At 42.5% G+C, this 19,633-nt stretch overlaps 1 protein-coding gene across 4 annotated transcripts in view; it reads left to right on the forward strand.

Moving 5' to 3' along the window:
- SSC5D (scavenger receptor cysteine rich family member with 5 domains) overlaps window positions 1-19,633 on the forward strand; it is a 315,500-nt gene that overhangs the window by 191,184 nt on the left and 104,683 nt on the right. For all 4 annotated transcript variants that reach the window (XM_086930468.1, XM_086930471.1, XM_086930469.1 and 1 more), the window contains one exon: window positions 1,216-1,530. In XM_086930468.1, the coding sequence (XP_086786594.1) occupies window positions 1,216-1,530 (315 nt within the window). The remainder of the gene's footprint in view (window positions 1-1,215; window positions 1,531-19,633) is intronic.

Genomic DNA, 19,633 nt, shown 5'->3' on the forward strand with positions numbered 1-19,633 from the left:
TTATGTAAATTACAATTATTGCATGCAAATTGGATAATATATATGCAATCTGGAATTCTTGAAAATTCGGCATGTATGTGGCATTTATATGTTGAATCAGCGACGCATGATCTTCTTGCACAAAATGAGCAAAGGTGTAAATATTCGGAGCCAGATTTACAAAGCCCTTGTATAGCCCTTGCATCACGCAAGACAACGCAAGGGCTAAAGTGAGATTTTCGAAACCATGCAAAGCCTCTTTGTGTGGCTCTGCAAGGCTTAGTAAGTACATAGTAACACAAGGGAGTGCAAATTGCTGCCTTGCACTACTCTGCATCTTTATTCCAGGAAGGTGTCTCTCACTGGTTAGAGGCGGCAGACCCGAGAGCAGAGGACGGCCCGGGACCAGGGTTCGATTCCCGGCGCGGCAGGTTTCTGGACCAGGGTCAGCGGACTCGATAATTCTCTCGCCTCGGTGCCCACTCTGATCAGCGATCACACTCTGCAACTCTGCTTGCCTCATCTTCACTAATGGCCCCACCAGACCGCCGGGGATGCCTGGTCTCACCCTGGAGATACCCATTAAGGGACCATCTCTCAGGGAAGCCAGGAAGGGTTTTGCAGCGGTCGAAGCGCCTTGGGACCCTCCGGGTAAGTAGTGCGCTATATAAATGCCTATACATTTACATTTACCTGCACGAAAACAATCCTAGCTGTAACACAGGCACCCTTGCACCGTGGCGCAAGGGTACCTGCATTGGCGTTAGGTAGCAGTCAGTCCACCAGCGCAGGGAGCGAACAGGAATGCCTAAATTCTTAGTAGGTTTGGTGCATTCCTAGACTCTCTCTGTCAAGCAGCACAGCAAGTTGTCTTGCTGTGTTGCATGACTTTTTCATAAATCTACCCCAAAGTGTTTATAATTTAGCGAAGATACCCTGGATAAAGAACTGCTGTTACAGGTAAGTACTCTTTTTCATATGCCACATTATATGTTGCCACAGAGTTGCAAAGGAAGAGTAATCTGATTGTGAAATAAATTGCCTCCTTGCAAATATAATCAATGTCATGCAGGACATATTTTAAGGGTTAACTAAAATTGGACTTATGTTTTAATAGTAGGCCACTGTGGTAAGTTGTGTTGCATAGTGTCTAGTATTGCCCCTGTTTCAGTTGTAAGCATTAGCACATGGCTGTGGATTCCACCTAGAGCTTAATCCATTCCTTTTCCTCCACAGAAGGTTTGGGTCTGACCCTTGTAAATGGGCCAGGTCGCTGTGCTGGCCGGGTGGAGGTCTTCCATCAAGGCACTTGGGGAACCGTTTGCGATGACCATTGGGGTCTGACCAATGCTCAAGTGGTTTGCCGAGAACTAGGATGTGGTGCTGCACTGTCGGCTCCTGGTTCGGCCTTCTTTGGAGAAGGCAGAGGGCCTATATGGTTGGATGATGTGAACTGCAAAGGAAATGAGGCTTCCTTGATGCAATGTACTGCTTCTTCCTTGGGGAAGCATAACTGCCGCCATGCAGAGGATGTTGGAGTTGTTTGTTCAGGTAATTATAACTTAATATATTATTACCTATACACGTCCATTTATTTATGGCTCTTTATTTATCTATGCAATTTCTGTAGAACGTTTTCCAAAGCTTTTTACCTAACTTTTTAAAGATTTTATGAACTACTGAAAAAAATACAAAGACAAGGATGAAAGAAAATACCCATTGTATATCAACGAAAATGCTGCATACATAGTGGTATAAAATGATCATACTGATTGAATAAAGCATACATATTACCTACTGGCAGTCGCATCAGTTATATTTAACACCTAGTTTCCATAGTAAAAGTGTTTTTTGTTTTGCCAATATCTTCGACGTTATTAGACGAATCTTTGCGAAATTTTCAAAACTAATGCCCTGCTCAGGTTAGCTCCTGTCTTTTTCGGGGTGATTTGTCAAGCTGGGGCAGAGAATATATATATATATATATACATACATACATACATATATATATATATATATATATATATATATATATATATATATATATATATATATATATATATATATATATATATATATATATATATATATATATATATATATATATATATATATATATATATACATATATACAAACAGTCTTCACAACCTCCTTGCTGCGAAATGAAGAGATGGACTCAACAGCGTACTCAGGTTGGGCAGATTTTATTATATTCAACCTCTCAGCGGTGACGCGTTTCAAGCATCAAGTGCTCTTGTTCACACACAGAGCACCGCGCCAGCGTACCTTTTAAAGTTTTTTTCCCTCTTTGCATACACCCTCCCACCAGTGTGTCACATGACCACCTTCATGGAAATTGAGGAAATACTTTTTTACATTTCATGTTAAATAAAGCATTGTTATGGCTGCATTGCAGATGCCTTTTTATATTTACACAATTTTTAAACTCAATATAAAAATAAGTTTCAACTCTATGAATACATTGATGTCACATATGAATATTAGTCCACAGAATATTATAACAATTTCTATGCATAGCAACCGGTTTGTAATTTCCATATTGCTCATGGTGTAAACAGTGCACATGTTGAAAGCTCCAATTAATTTGCTTCAACTTGACCAAAGTGCTAAGTGCCAATAATATCTGTAATTCATCATAAATATCTATTTACAATATCTATTTACAATAAAAATATTTAAAATGGTAGAAAAATATTCTTAAATACAACTCACCAATAGCACCTTGTCTTTGGTTAATCTTATTATAAACCTTTTAACACCATGTTTAATAACAAACCGTTGTCTATCATATAATCAATATCGAGTAATGTCAATGCTTATTTGATTTTATCCGCTCCTCTAAGTCCTCTTTGTTGTGTGGTTTTAAAGTGATAAGTGCTGTATTGAAAACACCCTGTGTTGTCCTCCTAGTGTGCTTTATAAAAAAAAAATCCTCCCTTTCCATTTTTCTTTTCTATGATGAGACAACCTTATGTACAAAAAATCCACAACAGGAATTCCTTAAACTAATGTACGTGTGAGAAAGTGTATTTCCAAACTTTTTTTTACAAGTGACCGTTAAAAAGTAAAAGTGTGTGCTACACACCTCAGGGAATACTCGGGAAGTGAAAAATATAATAACATTTAATGATTTCTTTTAGCAAACAATCAGGTTACAAGCTACTCAATATCCAAATCATAATACAGAAATTCATACCCTCATGAGCTGCTAGAAACAGGTACATTAGTTCAAAGCGGAGTTGTTAGTGACAGCATAATTTGGACAGAGGAATACCAATCCTAAACTTTTTTATAAAACATTACGCAAATCCTCTGTTGTATTTAATCCATTGGGATACGTACTATGCAATTCAACAATATATCTAGTCTCCTTTCTCCTCAGCAATTTGTCCCTATTTCCTCCTCTTCTAAGTGGCGCTACTGCATCTATCACATAATATGATAAGCAGGCTAAGTCGTTGCAGTGTGTAGTTTTAAAGTGACGTGCCACAGGGTAGGCGTTGTTATTATTGACGATTGCCCTGAGATGCTGCAATATCCTGACGTGCACCTGCAGCTTTGTGCTTCCCACATAACGTAAGCCGCAGGTGCACTCCAGGACATACACAGCATACTCAGTCCGACAGTTAAAATTCCCTAGGATGGCAATTGGCTCTTTGGAGAAAGGGGAGTTGAAATGTGTTGTATTTGTTCAGAATTTACATGCTCGACAGGCAGAACATTTGAAAACACCATTCTTTAGTGTTAACCAGGTACTACCACTACCTAGTTCTGGGTTGGCTTTGACTAGTTTATTTCGCATACTCAATGCTCTTCTATATGTTATCGTTGGAATATCAGGTAAATTACTACCTAGGATGCCATCTGTTAGTACTATTGGCTACTTTTTCTTGATGATTGATTTTATCTTCCTTTCCTGTTTGCTATATGATAAAATCAAGCGTGGTGTTTCATCATTATCTGGCTCGACAATCTTAGATGTTGAGAACAGTGGTTCATTCCTGAGCTTTTGCAAGAGCATTAGTTAGAGTCGCTTCCTTGTACCCTCTTGCTTTTAGACGCCTATCATTTCTTGCAAACATTTTTCAAAGATTTCTGAAGTGCTGCATATTCTTTTAAGGCGTAAAAGTTCTCGCATGGGATACTTTCAATAACGTGTCGAGGATGACCACTGCTGGCATGCAAAACGCTATTGCCAGCAGTTTGTTTGCGGAATAAAGATGTTATGATTGTGCAATCAGTTATTGCTACCTGGACGTCGAGGAATTCAGATTTGTTTTTACTGACATTGGATGTAAAGAAGAGGTTGCTTTTGTTCTTATTGAGTGACTCAACAAACTTGACATCACTGATTTCATCCCCTTCCCATACGTAAAAAACGTCATCAATGAATCTCCAATCCAATGCCGCACATGATCAAAACCTGGAGTGGGGATGAGATCCCGCTCCTCCCACCAGCCCACATGCAAACATGCGTAGCTGGGGGAGAAATAGGATCCCATCGCCACCCCTCTAATCTGCCTCCAAATGTCCTTGCCAAACATAAAGAAATTGTTGTGCAGACACCAATCTACCAATTCAATTAACATTTTGTTGTGACTTTAATATTCACAGGATCTGTGACCTAAATAATGCTCTATGGCTTTTATACCTTTATCATGTTCTATACTGGTGTATAACGATTCTATATCAAGTGTTAACATACACCAGTCTTCTTGCCATTCAATAGAGTTAAATTTTTCTAACAAATCCCCAGTGTCCTGGACGTAGCTGGTTAGATTTTTCACATGATCCTGTAAAAAGAAGTCAATTTATCTGGAGATATTCTCGCTCATGCTGTGAATTGCCAAAATAATCGGTCTACCAGGTACCGGATGTTTCATCTTATGTATCTTGGGTATTAGATACAAACTGGGCAACACAGGGTTTTCATTATGCAGAAAGCCAAATTCTGTTGATGTTATCAACCCCTCCTTTTTGTAAGACATCAAACGCTTTCGCAAACCATCCTTGACCTTTTTATATTCCAGACCGTTGGTTTTCACATAGCAATCCACATTCTCCAATTGTCTCATGGCTTCCGTTACATAATCCTTTTTCTGCCAGAGAACAATATTGCCCCCCTGGTCCGATTTATTTATTACAATCTCATTGTTCTTGTTGAGTTTGTCAATTAATCTGGTATATTGCTCATCTTTGTGTGTCTGCTCATACTTATTTCTCTTCACTTTCCGATTCAATTGTTTTAATTCATCCACTACACATTCGTGAAAAATGTCTACCGCGTCTTTAGGCATCATCGGAATAAATGTACTTTTGGTCTTAACTGGACTTTCTCCCGCTCCCCTCTGTTTGATGCCTATGTCATGCAGCTCGTTTTGAGTATTAGGAATTTCCGTTGCTTCTGGTTGTGTAACAATGTCCATTTTTTGGGGGAATATTTTCTGTTGTTTATTTTGTTTGCCCAAATCAGTTAAAGTTAATAATGATTTGGCATCTTTCGCGGCAGCCAATAGAGATTCATGTTTATTTGATGTACTTGTGATGGTATTTACATCTTCAGCATTATTGGTTTCCATGGATGCAAAAAACTTTTTTAATTTCAATTTTCTGATGAAGCAGAAAATGTCCGCCCTAGTGCTGGTATAATTAAATGAGCTTCCTGGGCAAAAATTAAGCCCCAATGCTAATAGTTGTTCCTCAGCAGCTGTTAGGGTTTCAATGGATAAATTGGTGACTGTACAGTCGATTATTGCTTCTTCTTGCTGAACCAGGGCTTTTTTTTTTGATAATGCTGCGGTTGCTTTGCCGCATTTCCTCCTTGCTCTCCGATTTGCTTTGCGCCCTTTCCTGTTTGATTGTTCCGCATTCTGGGGTGGAGAGTTTGAAGGCGATCCTCGACTAAAACATTTATTTCTTCTCCTAAATCGAATATTTTGTTCATGCTGAAGCCGTCGGGATCAGACTCTGACACTGTGTTACCTTGGTTGTTCTGACCTTTCTGTTGCGTTGCGTTTGTCTTGGTAACAGTAACTCGCAATTTTTTAGCATGGTCAAATTTACGTGAGAAAGTATAAATTTGTCAGAGTTTATAGTCTTTTTGATCACGTGCGAATTTGTGAACCTTTCCCGTTTTAATCCTTTCTTCATGTTTGCGTAACCTCTCACTTATTTCTTTGCGTGTCTTTGTAATTAACTCCTTCTGCTCCACCTGAGTAACTTTATCCAGTTCTTCAATGATTTTTGCTATTTCTTCCAGCAAGGTCTGCCGATTTAATAACGCATACTTGATTAAAATTTTCACCAAATTCATTGAGGCTAATAAATTACTTTCACCCTATTCCTTCAGCATAGCCGGGTTAGGGTCTTCAAAACTGGGTGCAAGTAATATTCGCAAACCTCTGGGAACACGTCCTGCCTCTTCATATTTAGTTAAGGACTTATGTTCCCACCACTTAGTTATTTCTGTTTTTTTTTTCTCCAGAGCCTTTAAAAGTTGCTTGATATCTTGGTTTGCAGTATTAGTTTCATTTAATAATGTTTTGGCGCTAGCATTGGCTTGCGGCAGGTTCCCAAATAATTCCTCCGCTGCTGCCTCACGTTCCCGTTCCAAACTTGCTGACATAATTGTTTTAGTTCGGTGCTTGAGAGGATTAATTTTTTAATCTTTATCTGTTGAACTTCTTGCGGCCGGAGCCCGAGCCGTTCTTAGAGCCTTTCCTTTTAAGCTGTAAACCTCCACACCTGTGCATATGCTGAATGTTTGCCACTCACCGTTAGCTTCGCGTTTTCAACTGGTCCTCTGACCCGTCGCCCACGCTCTCCTTTCGGCTTTGCGGATCAATGAACAGCAGCAACAGGGAGCCACGCGTTATATTCCTCCCCGGAATCCTGACCTCTAGTTGAATTAACGTGGCCGCTTCAGTGTAGGAGGTACCATCACTGGAGACAACTCGCTTCTGTGACAAAATGCACAAACAGTCTTCACAACCTCCTTGCGGCGGAATGAAGAGATGGACCCAACAGCGTACTCAGGTTAGGCAGATTTTATTATATTCAATCTCTCAGCGGTGACGCGTTTCAAGCATCAATTGCTCTTGTTTACACACAGAGTACCTTTTAAAGTTTTTTTCTCTCTTTGCATACACCCTCCCACCAGTGTGTCACATGACCACCTTCATGGAAATTGAGGAAATACTTTTTTACATTTCATGTTAAATAAAGCATTGTTATGGCTGCATTGCAGATGCTTTTTTATATTTACACAATTTTTAAACTCAATATAAAAATCATTTTAAACTGTATGAATACATTGATGTCACCTATGTATATTATTCCACAAAATAATATAACAATTACTATGCATAGCAACCAGTTTGTAATTTCCATATTGCTCATGGTGTAAACAGTGCACATGTTGAAAGCTCCAATTAATTTGCTTCAACTTGACCAAAGTGCTAAGTGCCAATAATATCTGTAATTCATCATAAATATCTATTTACAATAAAAATATTTAAAATGGTAGAAAAATATTCTTAAATACAACTCACCAATAGCACCTTGTCTTTGGCAAATCTTATTATAAACCTTTTAACACCATGTTTAATAACAAACCGTTGTCTATCAAATAATCAATATCGAGTAATGTCAATGCTTATTTGATTTTATTTGCTCCTCTAAGTCCTCTTTGTTGTGTGGTTTTATAGTGATAAGTGCTGTATTGAAAACACCCTGCGTTGTCCTCCTAGAGTGCTTTATAAAAAAATAAAAAATCCTCCCTTTTCATTTTTCTTTTCTATGATGAGACAACCTTATGCACAATAAAATCCACAACAGGAATTCCTTAAACTAATGTAAGTGTGAGAAAGTGTATTTACAGATTGACCCTTAAAAAGTAAAAGTGTGTGCTACACACCTCAGGGAATACTCGGGAAGTGAAAAATATAATAAAATGTCATGATTTCTTTTTGCAAACAATCAGGTTACAAGCTACTCAATATCCAAATCATAATACAGAAATTCATACCCTCATGAGCTGCTAGAAACAGGTACATCAGTTCAAAGCGGAGATGTTAGTGACAGTATAATTTGGACAGAGGAATACAAATCCTAAAAATGTTTATAAAAAATTATGCAAATCCTCTCTTGTATTTAATCCATTGGGATACATATTATCCAATTCAACAATATATCTAGTCTCCTTATATATATATATATATATAGACATCCAAGGATAACTCCCACCACTCCCAGCCCGCAGTGCCGGCGGCGAAGAAGGAGACTCGGACCCCACAGCTCAGGTAAAGAAGATCTTTATTGATGGTACAGCCTGCAAACGACGCGTTTCGGGCTATTACAGCCCTTGATCACATTCAGCTTAAATACTGCGTCATTGCTCTTTTTTATATGCATAAAGTGAACACCCACTATTGCTTGTTACGGTCACATGGTCACAGACAGAAACAAAAGACTTCTTATTCCTAAATACAGCAAATATTCGAATCGGAACATTAATGCATGTATTGACAATATAAAAACAGTGCATTTAAACTGAATATATATATCAAAGCAAGAAAGATTGTCATTATTGTTGTATAAATACAAAGTTCATTTTAATCCGGATAAATCCGCTAGAGAAGAAAAAGATCTCATATTTTTTAAGCAGCTCTTGTCTGTCTAGGCTGCATCATTTACGATGCAGCCCTGCTCTCAGGATAAATTCAGAACATGCGTTCAGCAAAGTGCAAAAGTGGATCGATTTGTCAAAGTGCAAACTTATTACTAAAGTGCAATGTAGTGCATATTTGTGCAATGAAATCTATAAACAAATATAATTATGAAGTGCAGTATTATTTACAATAAGACCAGTTCATATTATGTTACACTAGCAAACACGCATTATTATTGTTAATAGAAAAATTTCCGTCCGGAAAATTTACCATTAAAATTCATATTAAATGAATGATCATATGCTAAAAAATTTCATTTTAATAACTAGTCTTAAAAAAGTTTAAAAAAGGGGAAAATTCATTTACATAGCAGCAGATGAGTCACATTCATTAAACTTGATTATCTTCAAAACAGTGGGCCATTGTAACACATTAGAATATTACAGAAAATTATACATATCTTCTGTGTTGTTTAACCCATGCGGCCATTTACTGTCTAATTCAAGGATGAGTTTCCGATTGTCTTAAATGACGCTCCCTGTTGCCGCCTCTCTTAGATTTTGGTACAGCACGAATCACATAGTAGGAAAGACAGTTAATATCCTTGTTGTGACATACATTAAAATGTCGTGCCACAGGGTATGCAGAATCGTTATGAAGGATGGCTCTAAGATGCTGCAAAATTCTGACGTGCACCTGAAGCTTCGTACTACCCACGTAATTAAGCCCACAGGAGCACGTCAGAACGTAAACAGCATATTCTGTTTTGCAGTTATAGCTGCCTTTAATGGGAACTGGAGTAACTTCAAAGGGAGTGCAATAAGTTGTCTTGTTTGTGCCAAACTTACAAGCTCTACACACCGTGCATCTTTTGAATCCCTTGGCAGGCTGTAACCAGGGAACCGGTTTTCTTGTTTCAGGGGAATTTTTATCAAGATCAATTCCCATAGATCTCCCTTTTCTGAATGTGATGGGAGGTGACAAGGCCAACCGATCATGTAAGATGTTGTCAGTTAGAACATAGGCCAATGTTTAAGGACGACAAACAATCACTCTAATTTTCCTTTCTTGTTTGGAGAAAGTAGTAATCAAACGTGGGGTATCATTGTTGTTACTTCTATTGGACACATTCGCCGAGCTATCTTTTTGGAAGAGGGTTTTTCTGGGGCGCTTAGAAGCTTTCTTAATAGCCTCCCCAATGATCTTATCATTATACGCCCTAGCTTTAAGCCTCTGCCGCATGTCTTCCTGGCACCTATATAGATCTTCCTCGTTGCTGCATATTCGCTTTAATCTAAAAATGTATCCATATGGTATGCTTGCTATCAGGCATCTAGGGTGGGAACTATTGCCATATAACGTAATGTTCCCAGATTTAGGCTTCCTGTAGAGCGTACTCTCAAGTTTACCATCCTTGACGTGAAGCCTCACGTCGAAAAATTCTATTTGAGTTTTATGTATGTGGGATGTAAATGTTAAATTCATAGAATTGATGTTAATATCAGCTATGAATTCCTCTGCTTCACTTATGTCGCCTCGCCATAACTTAAACACATCATCGATGTATCTAAAATATGCAGCCACATGCTCGGTGAATGGTACCCTGTGCTTCCTACGTAGGACATGTTCCTCCCACCAGCCTACATGTAAACATGCATAACTGGGGGAGAAACAGGCCCCCATAGCTACACCCGTTGTTGTTTATAGATCTCATTATTGAGAGAAAAAAGTTATTGTTGAGGCACCAATCGATAAGTTCAACAATAACCTTATTATGTTCATAGTACTCACTGCTACTACTAGCCAAATAATATTTGACAGCTTCAAGACCCTGCACATGATCAATGCTTGTATATAATGATTCTATATCCAATGTTATTAGATATAGATCATCTGTCCACCCCATATCTCTCATTTTCACAAGAAAATCTCCTGTATCCTGGATATAACTAGGAAGAGATTTGACTAAGCTCTGCAGAAAATAGTCAATATATTGGCCAGTGTTCTCACTAGCACTATTAATGGCCAAAATTATTGTATATATATATATACATCATGCTCCAAGTACCCACAGGCAAGGTCGCACACAGCAGCATGTGGCCAAAGGCATTTATTCGGGTAAAAGATAGCGCTATAGTCCAGCTTCTTTACAGTTCACATGTCGGAAGTAGTAGCCTGACGCGTTTCTGAGCTTTCGCTCTCATCAGAGGCACGACAAGGAGTTTGTGCTGCTTAAGACACGCCCCAGCAGTCGATTGATTGACACCATCCAATTGGCTTCTCGGGTGCACGCACTGAATGCTGGGTCTTATAGTCCAATGTCTCAAGTATAGGTTCATGCACATTAATTCAACTGTTGCATTTGAAGCCCTCCAATGGGCCTCGGACTATGTGCCATCCATTGATCCCTCACACGCTGTTCCACCATGAGAGCTCGGCAGGACTCCGAGCCCTGTGGCCCCCTATGTTCGCGGGGTAGTGCGGTCCTTCGCGGCTGGGCTGCCGCGTGTTACATCATGCTCCAAGTACCCACAGGCAAGGTCGCACACAGCAGCATGTGGCCAAAGGCATTTATTCGGGTAAAAGATAGCGCCATGGTCCAGCTTCTTTACAGTTCACATGTCGGAAGTAGTAGCCTGACGCGTTTCTGAGCTTTCGCTCTCATCAGAGGCACAACAAGGAGTTTGTGCTGCTTAAGACACGCCCCAGCAGTCGATTGATTGACACCATCCAATTGGCTTCTCGGTGCACGCACTGAATGCTGGGTCTTATAGTCCAATGTCTCAAGTATAGGTTCATGCACATTAATTCAACTGTTGCATTTGAAGCCCTCCAATGGGCCTCGGACTATGTGCCATCCATTGATCCCTCACACGCTGTTCCACCATGAGAGCTCGGCAGGACTCCGAGCCCTGTGGCCCCCTATGTTCGCAGGGTAGTGAGGTCCTTCGCGGCTGGGCTGCCGCGTGTTACATCATGCTCCAAATACCCACAGGCAAGGTCGCACACAGCAGCATGTGGCCAAAGGCATTTATTCGGGTAAAAGATAGCGCCATAGTCCAGCTTCTTTACAGTTCACATGTCGGAAGTAGTAGCCTGACGCGTTTCTGAGCTTTCGCTCTCATCAGAGGCACAACAAGGAGTTTGTGCTGCTTAAGACACGCCCCAGCAGTCAATTGATTGACACCATCCAATTGGCTTCTCGGGTGCACGCACTGAATGCTGGGTCTTATAGTCCAATGTCTCAAGTATAGGTTCATGCACATTAATTCAAGTGTTGCATTTGAAGCCCTCCAATGGACCTCGGACTATGTGCCATCCATTGATCCCTCACACGCTGTTCCACCATGAGGCACATAGTCCGAGGCCCATTGGAGGGCTTCAAATATAGTTAGGATTTTTTCCCTATGGGATTTTTGAAAATTCTATGTCTAATAACTTTGGCGTTTGTGGACGGAATCGGCTGAAATTTTCAGGAAAATGGCACATTTTGTTTCTGAGCAGCCCTTGAAAATTTGGGGGGGTTTCGTCAAGGGGGGGCCGAGAAAAAAGGGGGGTCCCAAAACGCGTTTTTCCCATGTTAATTTCCATAGGGCCTTTGGCCTCACTTTTAGCTCGAACGGCTGAATGGATTTGCACGAAACTTGGCAAAATTGTAGGGACTGTTAGCCCGATGTGCCTTTGCTAGGTCTCAAAATATGTGCTCCAGTGGATTTTGAGAAATTAACGTTCAAAACAAGATATATATCTGTAACAGCGCTCCGGGCTGCGCTCCGCCCCGCTTACTTTTCGCGAAACGGAACTTTGCGATGCGAAGCTGATTGGCTTTCCGGTGTCTGTCAACATTCTAAACAGTCCGGAGCGGCCGCCATCTTATCTCTCGGTAGGATCGAGACAGAAGAAGAGGTGAAAAACGAAGGGGGAATTTAATGAAAGGGAGCAAGGTAGACCCTTCTTGACCCCCTAGGAATGCTGTTGGGGTTATTAAAGGGTCCCGTGGGGAAAATAAAAAAAAATTGATTTTTCACGGTAGAAGCACTTCTCGGGCCGCGAACTGGGCCGCAAACTGGTAGCGAAACGGGAATTCGTCATTTTGTGTTTTGTTTTAATTAAATTGCTAGGTATAAGGGGGTGCGGAGACGTATCCTGATCCCTTATGTTTTCTGAGGGTGGCTGAGGAGGCTCATATATGTTGATACATGTCTTCCAGCGGCTGTGCGTGAGCGTTTTTTTTTTTTTTTTTTGCTGCGTGACGTCTGTTAACGTTCGATTCGATGGAAATCAGGAAGTGTTGACCGCCAATTTGTCACTGCGATAAAATATTTTGTTATAAATGAATCCTTATTGATAAACATTGTATGCGCCATCTTGCCTTTTTTCCAATGGCACCATTTTGTCGTGCACGGCAGCCATTTTAGATGCCTTGACCAGACCCACTCTCTGCACGCCGTCGATTCTCAGCACGGCTCCCCACCCTCACAAGCATCTCCCCCACGCACTGGTCACCCCCGCTCTCTCTCTCATGCTTGGGCCATAAACTTCCCCGCATCTGCGCTGCTCTTCCCTGAGAATCACACCCTGTGCCCGCCCGACACCTCCCTTTCACCCTATTCACTACCGCACCCTCTGACACTCCTCTTCCTCTGTGTCCGATTGTCCAGGCCGGTCCCAGGCTATCACCTAGCCCTGCGGATGTAGTTTATGGCCCCAGCTGCAGAGAATCCAGACATGCCAACCCTCCCGATTCAGGCGTGAGACTACCGATTTCAGTGCTAGTCTCCCGCCTCCCGATTCCTGCAAGCAAAAACCCGATTCCTCGGGGGTTTCAGCTGACAGGGCTTGGTATTGTGTTACGTGCTAATTCTTCCAGGAAACGTCAGAGGGCCGATGCAGGGGCTCTAGAAGGGGTGATAAACCATTTAAGCCTCATTAACAAGCGCATGGTCTTTTAAAGATATGTGAAGTACTCGGGGCGGCGGTGTGTGTGTGCCCTCTTTCAGGAGCGGGCGGGGGGGTGGCACTGCCAGCAACTTGCCAGGCCAGGCAGTGTTCAACACTTGCATCACCCTTTCTCTGCCTGCTATTGCGCTCCATGCTTTGGAAAGGTAAGAAAAAGAACGTGCATTTGAGTTTGAAATGTCCGATCCTGCAGCAGCACACTTCCAAAGCCCACACATGACAATAACCCGATTCAAGGCCCCATTCACCCGATTTTTAAAAATATATAGTACTCCAACAAAGTAGGATTATAAAACTTTATTAACTTTATAAATATATAACGAACGTAACAAAAACTGTAAATACATTTAAACACTCTATACGAACCCTACTGCCTGTGTTAGGGTGAACTCTGGCCGCACTAGACCCCTGGATATTACAAGGGGCACTAGGCAAGGATGCCCTTGCTCGCCCCTATTATTTGCTATGTACATCGACCCCTTCATATTGAGGTTAGAGCAGAACGATCGAATTAATCCAATAAACACTAGCAGGGGAGATATTAAGGTCCTAGCATATGCAGATGACATTGCGGTCATTACACCTAGCCCAATAGATGCAATAAGGGAAATAGAATTAGAGGCAGATCGGTTCGGAAGAATAGCAGGGTACGCTCTGAACAAAAGCAAGTCACAAATTATAAAGAATGTCTACACAATATGTACAGGTGCAAGGGTGGTTGAGGAGGGGATGTATTTAGGTGTTACGATCACGGCTGAACTGGAAAAATTGGTGGAAATTAACATTAATCCCATTATTACAAAAGCAAAGAAAGATCTGGATAGGGTAAATAATTTACATATGTCCATAGTAGGTAGAGTAAACTACGTAAAAATGAACTTGTTGCCGAAATTTCTGTATTTATTTAGAACAATTCCGCTGTTTTTTAGTATGAGTTGGTTCAATAAGTTGGAGAATATGGTAAATCGATTTGTTTGGTCCCAGGGGAAGACGAGAAGAGCATTGAAGTACATGTCATTACCACGAGACAGGGGGGGATGGGCGTTGCCAGATTTCAAAATGTATTACTGGGCGGCAGCATTACAGCAGATGACGGGTTTATTGGGTGGTGCTGAGGGGGAAATTGAGATTCCTACGGGATCAACAGAGGTGTACGGGATAATACTTGGCGGGGAGACAAACAATGCTTTCCTTAGATACTCGGAGCCAAGCTATTTTAAGCGGACCAGGTTCAAGACGCTAGAAGCTGCTGGTAAAATATGGAAAGCATTCAAGAAAAGTTTTGGCTTGGGAAGACTTCATGCACACACTAGATTAATGGAGGATCCAATGCTGCCCACAGAAATATTTGCGGATGCTATATTTAAGGAATGGGTTCGTTTGGGAATTAAGAACTTGGGAGATCTAATAGGGGAGGCAGGGGTAAGGCAATTCACAGAAATCCAGCAGGAATTTGGTGTTAGCAATAGGACCTTTTTTAAATATTTACAACTAAGAAGCTTTCTAGGTAATAAACGAGGTGGACCGATGGGTTTTAAAGCAAATCCGATAATACAGATGGTTGAGGGGGGCCAATCTTGCTCAATCAAAAGGCTGTATGCTGAACTAATAGAACATCGAGGGGATGACCTTGAAAAATATGAGACTAAATGGAGGGAAGCAATAGGAGTAACAGAGGGCGTATTCTTAAGGTCACTAAGATTAGGACGGGAAACCCTGTGTTCAGCGGCACTGCAGGCACAACACTACAAGACGCTATACAAACTCTACTACACACCAGCTAGAATTGCCCAGTGGGGAGGAACACAGGGGGTTAGGTGCCCTAGGTGCGACAGTACAGAGGCAGAAATAGTGCATATGTTTGCGGGGTGCCCAAACCTTTCTCCGCTAATAAAAAGTATTGAAACATTTTTTGATAACTCCTTGGCATATAAATTGAAGCTGACACCAGAAGTAATACTACTAGGACTAGAGGGGAGTAACTCACAGCAAAATCAAAATGGGGGGTTTTTGTTTGTGGCCATGGCTGTTTTGCGCCTATGTATAGCAGCTGCTTGGAAAGATAAGATACCACCCCCGTTCCAGCACTGGTTGGCTAGGTTACTGCATATGTATAATCTGGAGAAAGCTATCTATGCCAGAAGGGGGAAAAAGGGTAGAGCACTGGGACCACAGCTGTGGAAGCCCATTTTAGAATGGAAAAGTAGGATGGCAACTGCCTAGGGGGGTGCAGAGCTGGATGTGAAAAAATATTTATACGCCTTACATATGCTTCTTTGGGGTATCTTCTGTCCCCTTTATATTTCCCTTTAACTGCGTTTTATTAATGTTTTCTTATCTACTGTGTTCTTCTTTTTCTTCCCCAATTCGTTTTGTTTTGCTATAAGATGTACATATTATGGAAGTATGCAAGTACGCAATGGAATTGTTTTATGTGATTATTCAGAAATTTACCTGCTGTTGAAAGATATTGACTGGTGCGGGGGGGAGGGGAGGGGGGGGTAAAAAATTGTTGTAAAAATCGTCAATAAAAATATTTAAAAAAAAATAAAAATAAAAAAATAAACATTTTTGGGCAAAAAGAAGCAACAATGGTCAGTAGCTGTCTTTTGTGCGAATAGTCCCAAGGCAGCACAACGTGCTGAGTTCTGGACGGCACCCAGGTGATGTCACCTGGGTGCCGCACTGGTTTTTGGTTTCCTACAATGCAGCTCAGAAAAACAGCGTGGGGCGTCCCGGGTGGTGCGGGGGGAGGCCTCGTCAGTAGCGGTCTGTTGTGCGAATAGTCCCAAGGCAGCAGAACGCGCTGAGATGTGGATGGCACCCAGGTGATGTCCAGTAACTTGCCGCACTGGTTTTGGCATCCTACAATGCTGCGCCGAAAAACGGCGTGGGGCGCCCGGGGGGGGGGCGTGGGGGAGGCGGCGTGAACGGGCCTCCCCAGGTGGAGGCTCGTCTGCTGTACTGGGGCGCCCCTTTACCGTTTCAGTTGCCATTCCGCCCGCTTTTGCTACACTGTGCCTCATCCTCCATTCAGTTGTTTATCGCCCGCTCTTGCGGCTACAGCGTCTCGCTCACCATGTAGTTGAGTTGCGCCCACTCTTGCGGTGCAGCGATAGGCGGCTGCCATTGGATTCTTAAAATGGCGGACGGCTCTTCGGATTTGGGCCTGGTCCACTAAAATGGCCCTGGGACACCTTGGAACTCGGACGCTTGCCTGCTAGGGCTTGGGCTCCATTCTCGAAAGCACCCCCTCAGCCGTGAAGATTGTACAAAAGTCTTGGGGGCCCTCGACTCCTGCAGGCTTCCGGTGGGGAGCGGCTGCCATGATTGCTCGCGGAATGACCACGACGGAGCCACGAGATGGTGGTGCTCTCATGCTGACGCCAGCTTCAGTCTGAAACATCCAGAAACAAGGTGGGGCTTTCATCGTTTGGGAAAAAAAATGTTCTAAACCAATGAAAAGTGTTATTTTTAGGTCATATGACCAAGCCTTCCATCATTAGGAAACCAAAAGTAAAATGAACCAATGAAAAGTTTTATAAACAAGTCACATGACCTGTTATGCGGCATAGGGCTTCAAAAAGCGTAGAAAATCCGTTGGCACGTGAGGCGGCGTCAGTAGCGGACCGATTTGCGAATAGGCCGAAGGCAGCACAACGAGCCGAGATCCGGAAGGCACCGAGTTGTTGTCCAGCAAGTTGCTGCACTGGTGTGGCTATCCTACAATGCTGCGCCGAAAGTCGGCGTGGGGCGCCCCGTTGGCCTGTAAGGTCGCGTCAGTCAGTGGGGGCTGTGCGTCTCCCCCAAGATGGAGGCTCCTCGGCTGCAGTGCGGCGCCCCTTAGCGTTTCACTCGCCGTCCAACTGAGTTGCGTCCGCACTTGCGGCTACAGTAGGCCGAAGGCAGCACAGCGCGCCGAGATCCGGATGGCACCGAGGTGGTGTCCAGCAAGTTGCCGCACTGGTGTGGCCATCCTACAATGCTGCGCCGAAAGACGGCGTGTCCAGCTGAGTTCCGGTCACTCTTGCGGTACAGTGACTCGAACGCGCCGAGATCCGGATGGCACCGAGGTGGTGTCCAGCAAATTGCCGCACTGGTGTGGCCATCCTACAATGCTGCGCCGAAAGACGGCGTGTCCAGCTGAGTTCCGGTCACTCTTGCGGTACAGTGACTCGAACGCGCCGAGATCCGGATGGCACCGAGGTGGTGTCCAGCAAGTTGCCGCACTGGTGTGGCCATCCTACAATGCTGCGCCGAAAGTCGGCGTGGGGTGCCCCGTTGGCTTATGAGGTGATGTCAGTAGTGGACCGATGTGTGAATAGGTCGGAACCAGCACAAGGCGCCAAGATCCGAATGGCAAGTCCTGGATGTTGAGTGCCATAGTTGAGAGTTCTGAGCAGTGCTTGTAAGACTGTCTGAAGCTTATTTGCACCTGCTGCAGCTTCACTATCGCCCTGGTGTGGCCAAAGATCGCACATGACATAGGCGGCCAGCTCCCGAGGTCCGGCGGAACTTTTTTCCTTTTCCTTTCTGCTTCTTGTGCCACAATCCGTTTCACCTGAAGACACGACCAGGTCCCTGAATGTGTGCAGGGGGACGTTATTGATTGAATCAAAATGGCGGCTTCACACAAAGCTGACTCAAGAGTTGCTGTTGATGCTATACAGACAAAAATTGGTTTTCAGTTTGTACATTCTTCAGGATTTTTTTTTCCATCCGAGGCTGATTGAGAGTTTGTAGAAAAATGGCTTCAGATTTTCCACATACTACTCTTCAACATTCTTCCTAAATGTAACAATGTGAGACTCACTAGGAGAACGGCTGTTTATCTTTCCTTTCAAAATGCTGTCAACAATATTTTCTGAATGGAAGACACCATCTTGTAGCATAAAGGGCCGAAATGGGTTCTGGTCTGGCCGATGGTTGGTGGAGACATTTTGACTATATCTTGCACCTGCCCGGCCTCGCCCAAAATGGCGCCGGTATAAATGGGACTCGTAACTCCTTGTTGTGTACTGGTTGAACAACCTTGATATCACGAGATATGAATGCAGTTTTGATGCTCATGGCGGGCGGGGACGAGAATTGATTGAATATTTTGACATCCCTATTGATATTAAGTTCTGATGTGTTATTGATTACTGTACTATTGAAAGTTCGAATTAATGTCACCCATGGTACTTGCCCGCAAATGTATATCTAGATGATTTTTTTGTAAGTGGCCCTGTCGTAATTTAATTACAAAATGTACGTCCACCGATTCCGCAACTGTTAGACACCTTAGTTCTTGCAACCTAATGGCCCGCTCGTTACGTTCCTCTATAATGTAAATGTCTCCTCATCATATACGATTTCAGTTTGCTCCGTGGCCGGCCCACGTGGTTATAGGCCCGTATTTGTATACTGACATTTTCACAATAAATGTTTTTAAAACAAAACATGGTAGTAGTATTTACATTGGTAAAGTTTTTACTTTTAGTCACTGTTTTCGAATCAGTAAAAGGCAAGTGAAATAAAGCAGTCCAATTACATGACGGATAAAAGGTATAATACGTAGGAACGCAGTAAAGATAAATGGTCAAGGGCAGTTGTGTTTTCCACTCCTGCAACATAAAGTGATCGATAAGAATCTGATAATCAGGCGTATCGGCGACTAAGACAGCAGGCCGAGTCTCTTTTACTCAACGGCCCCGTCATGGGACGAAGAAACGCCCTTTTTCTCGAAAAAGGAATATATTTTACTTGCAGGACAGTTGTAAATTTTCCGGGAAAGTACATTAGCCTGGAATATTATAACATATATGTTTAAAAAAAAAAAGTTCGAAATCGATAAAAAGCGTATTTTTTAGGTCATATGACCAAGCTTTTCATTATTAAAATAACAAAAGTAAAATGAACCAATAAAAAGTTTTATTAACAAGTCACATGACCTGTTATGCTTACGTTACGCGCTGCGCGCCGCGCCCCGGATCACTTCCGGGTGCGCTAACGCGGCGTGTCA

The sequence above is a fragment of the Lissotriton vulgaris genome, chromosome 7 (assembly GCF_964263255.1).
Source record: "Lissotriton vulgaris chromosome 7, aLisVul1.2, whole genome shotgun sequence".
Classification (NCBI taxonomy): Eukaryota; Metazoa; Chordata; class Amphibia; order Caudata; family Salamandridae; genus Lissotriton; species Lissotriton vulgaris.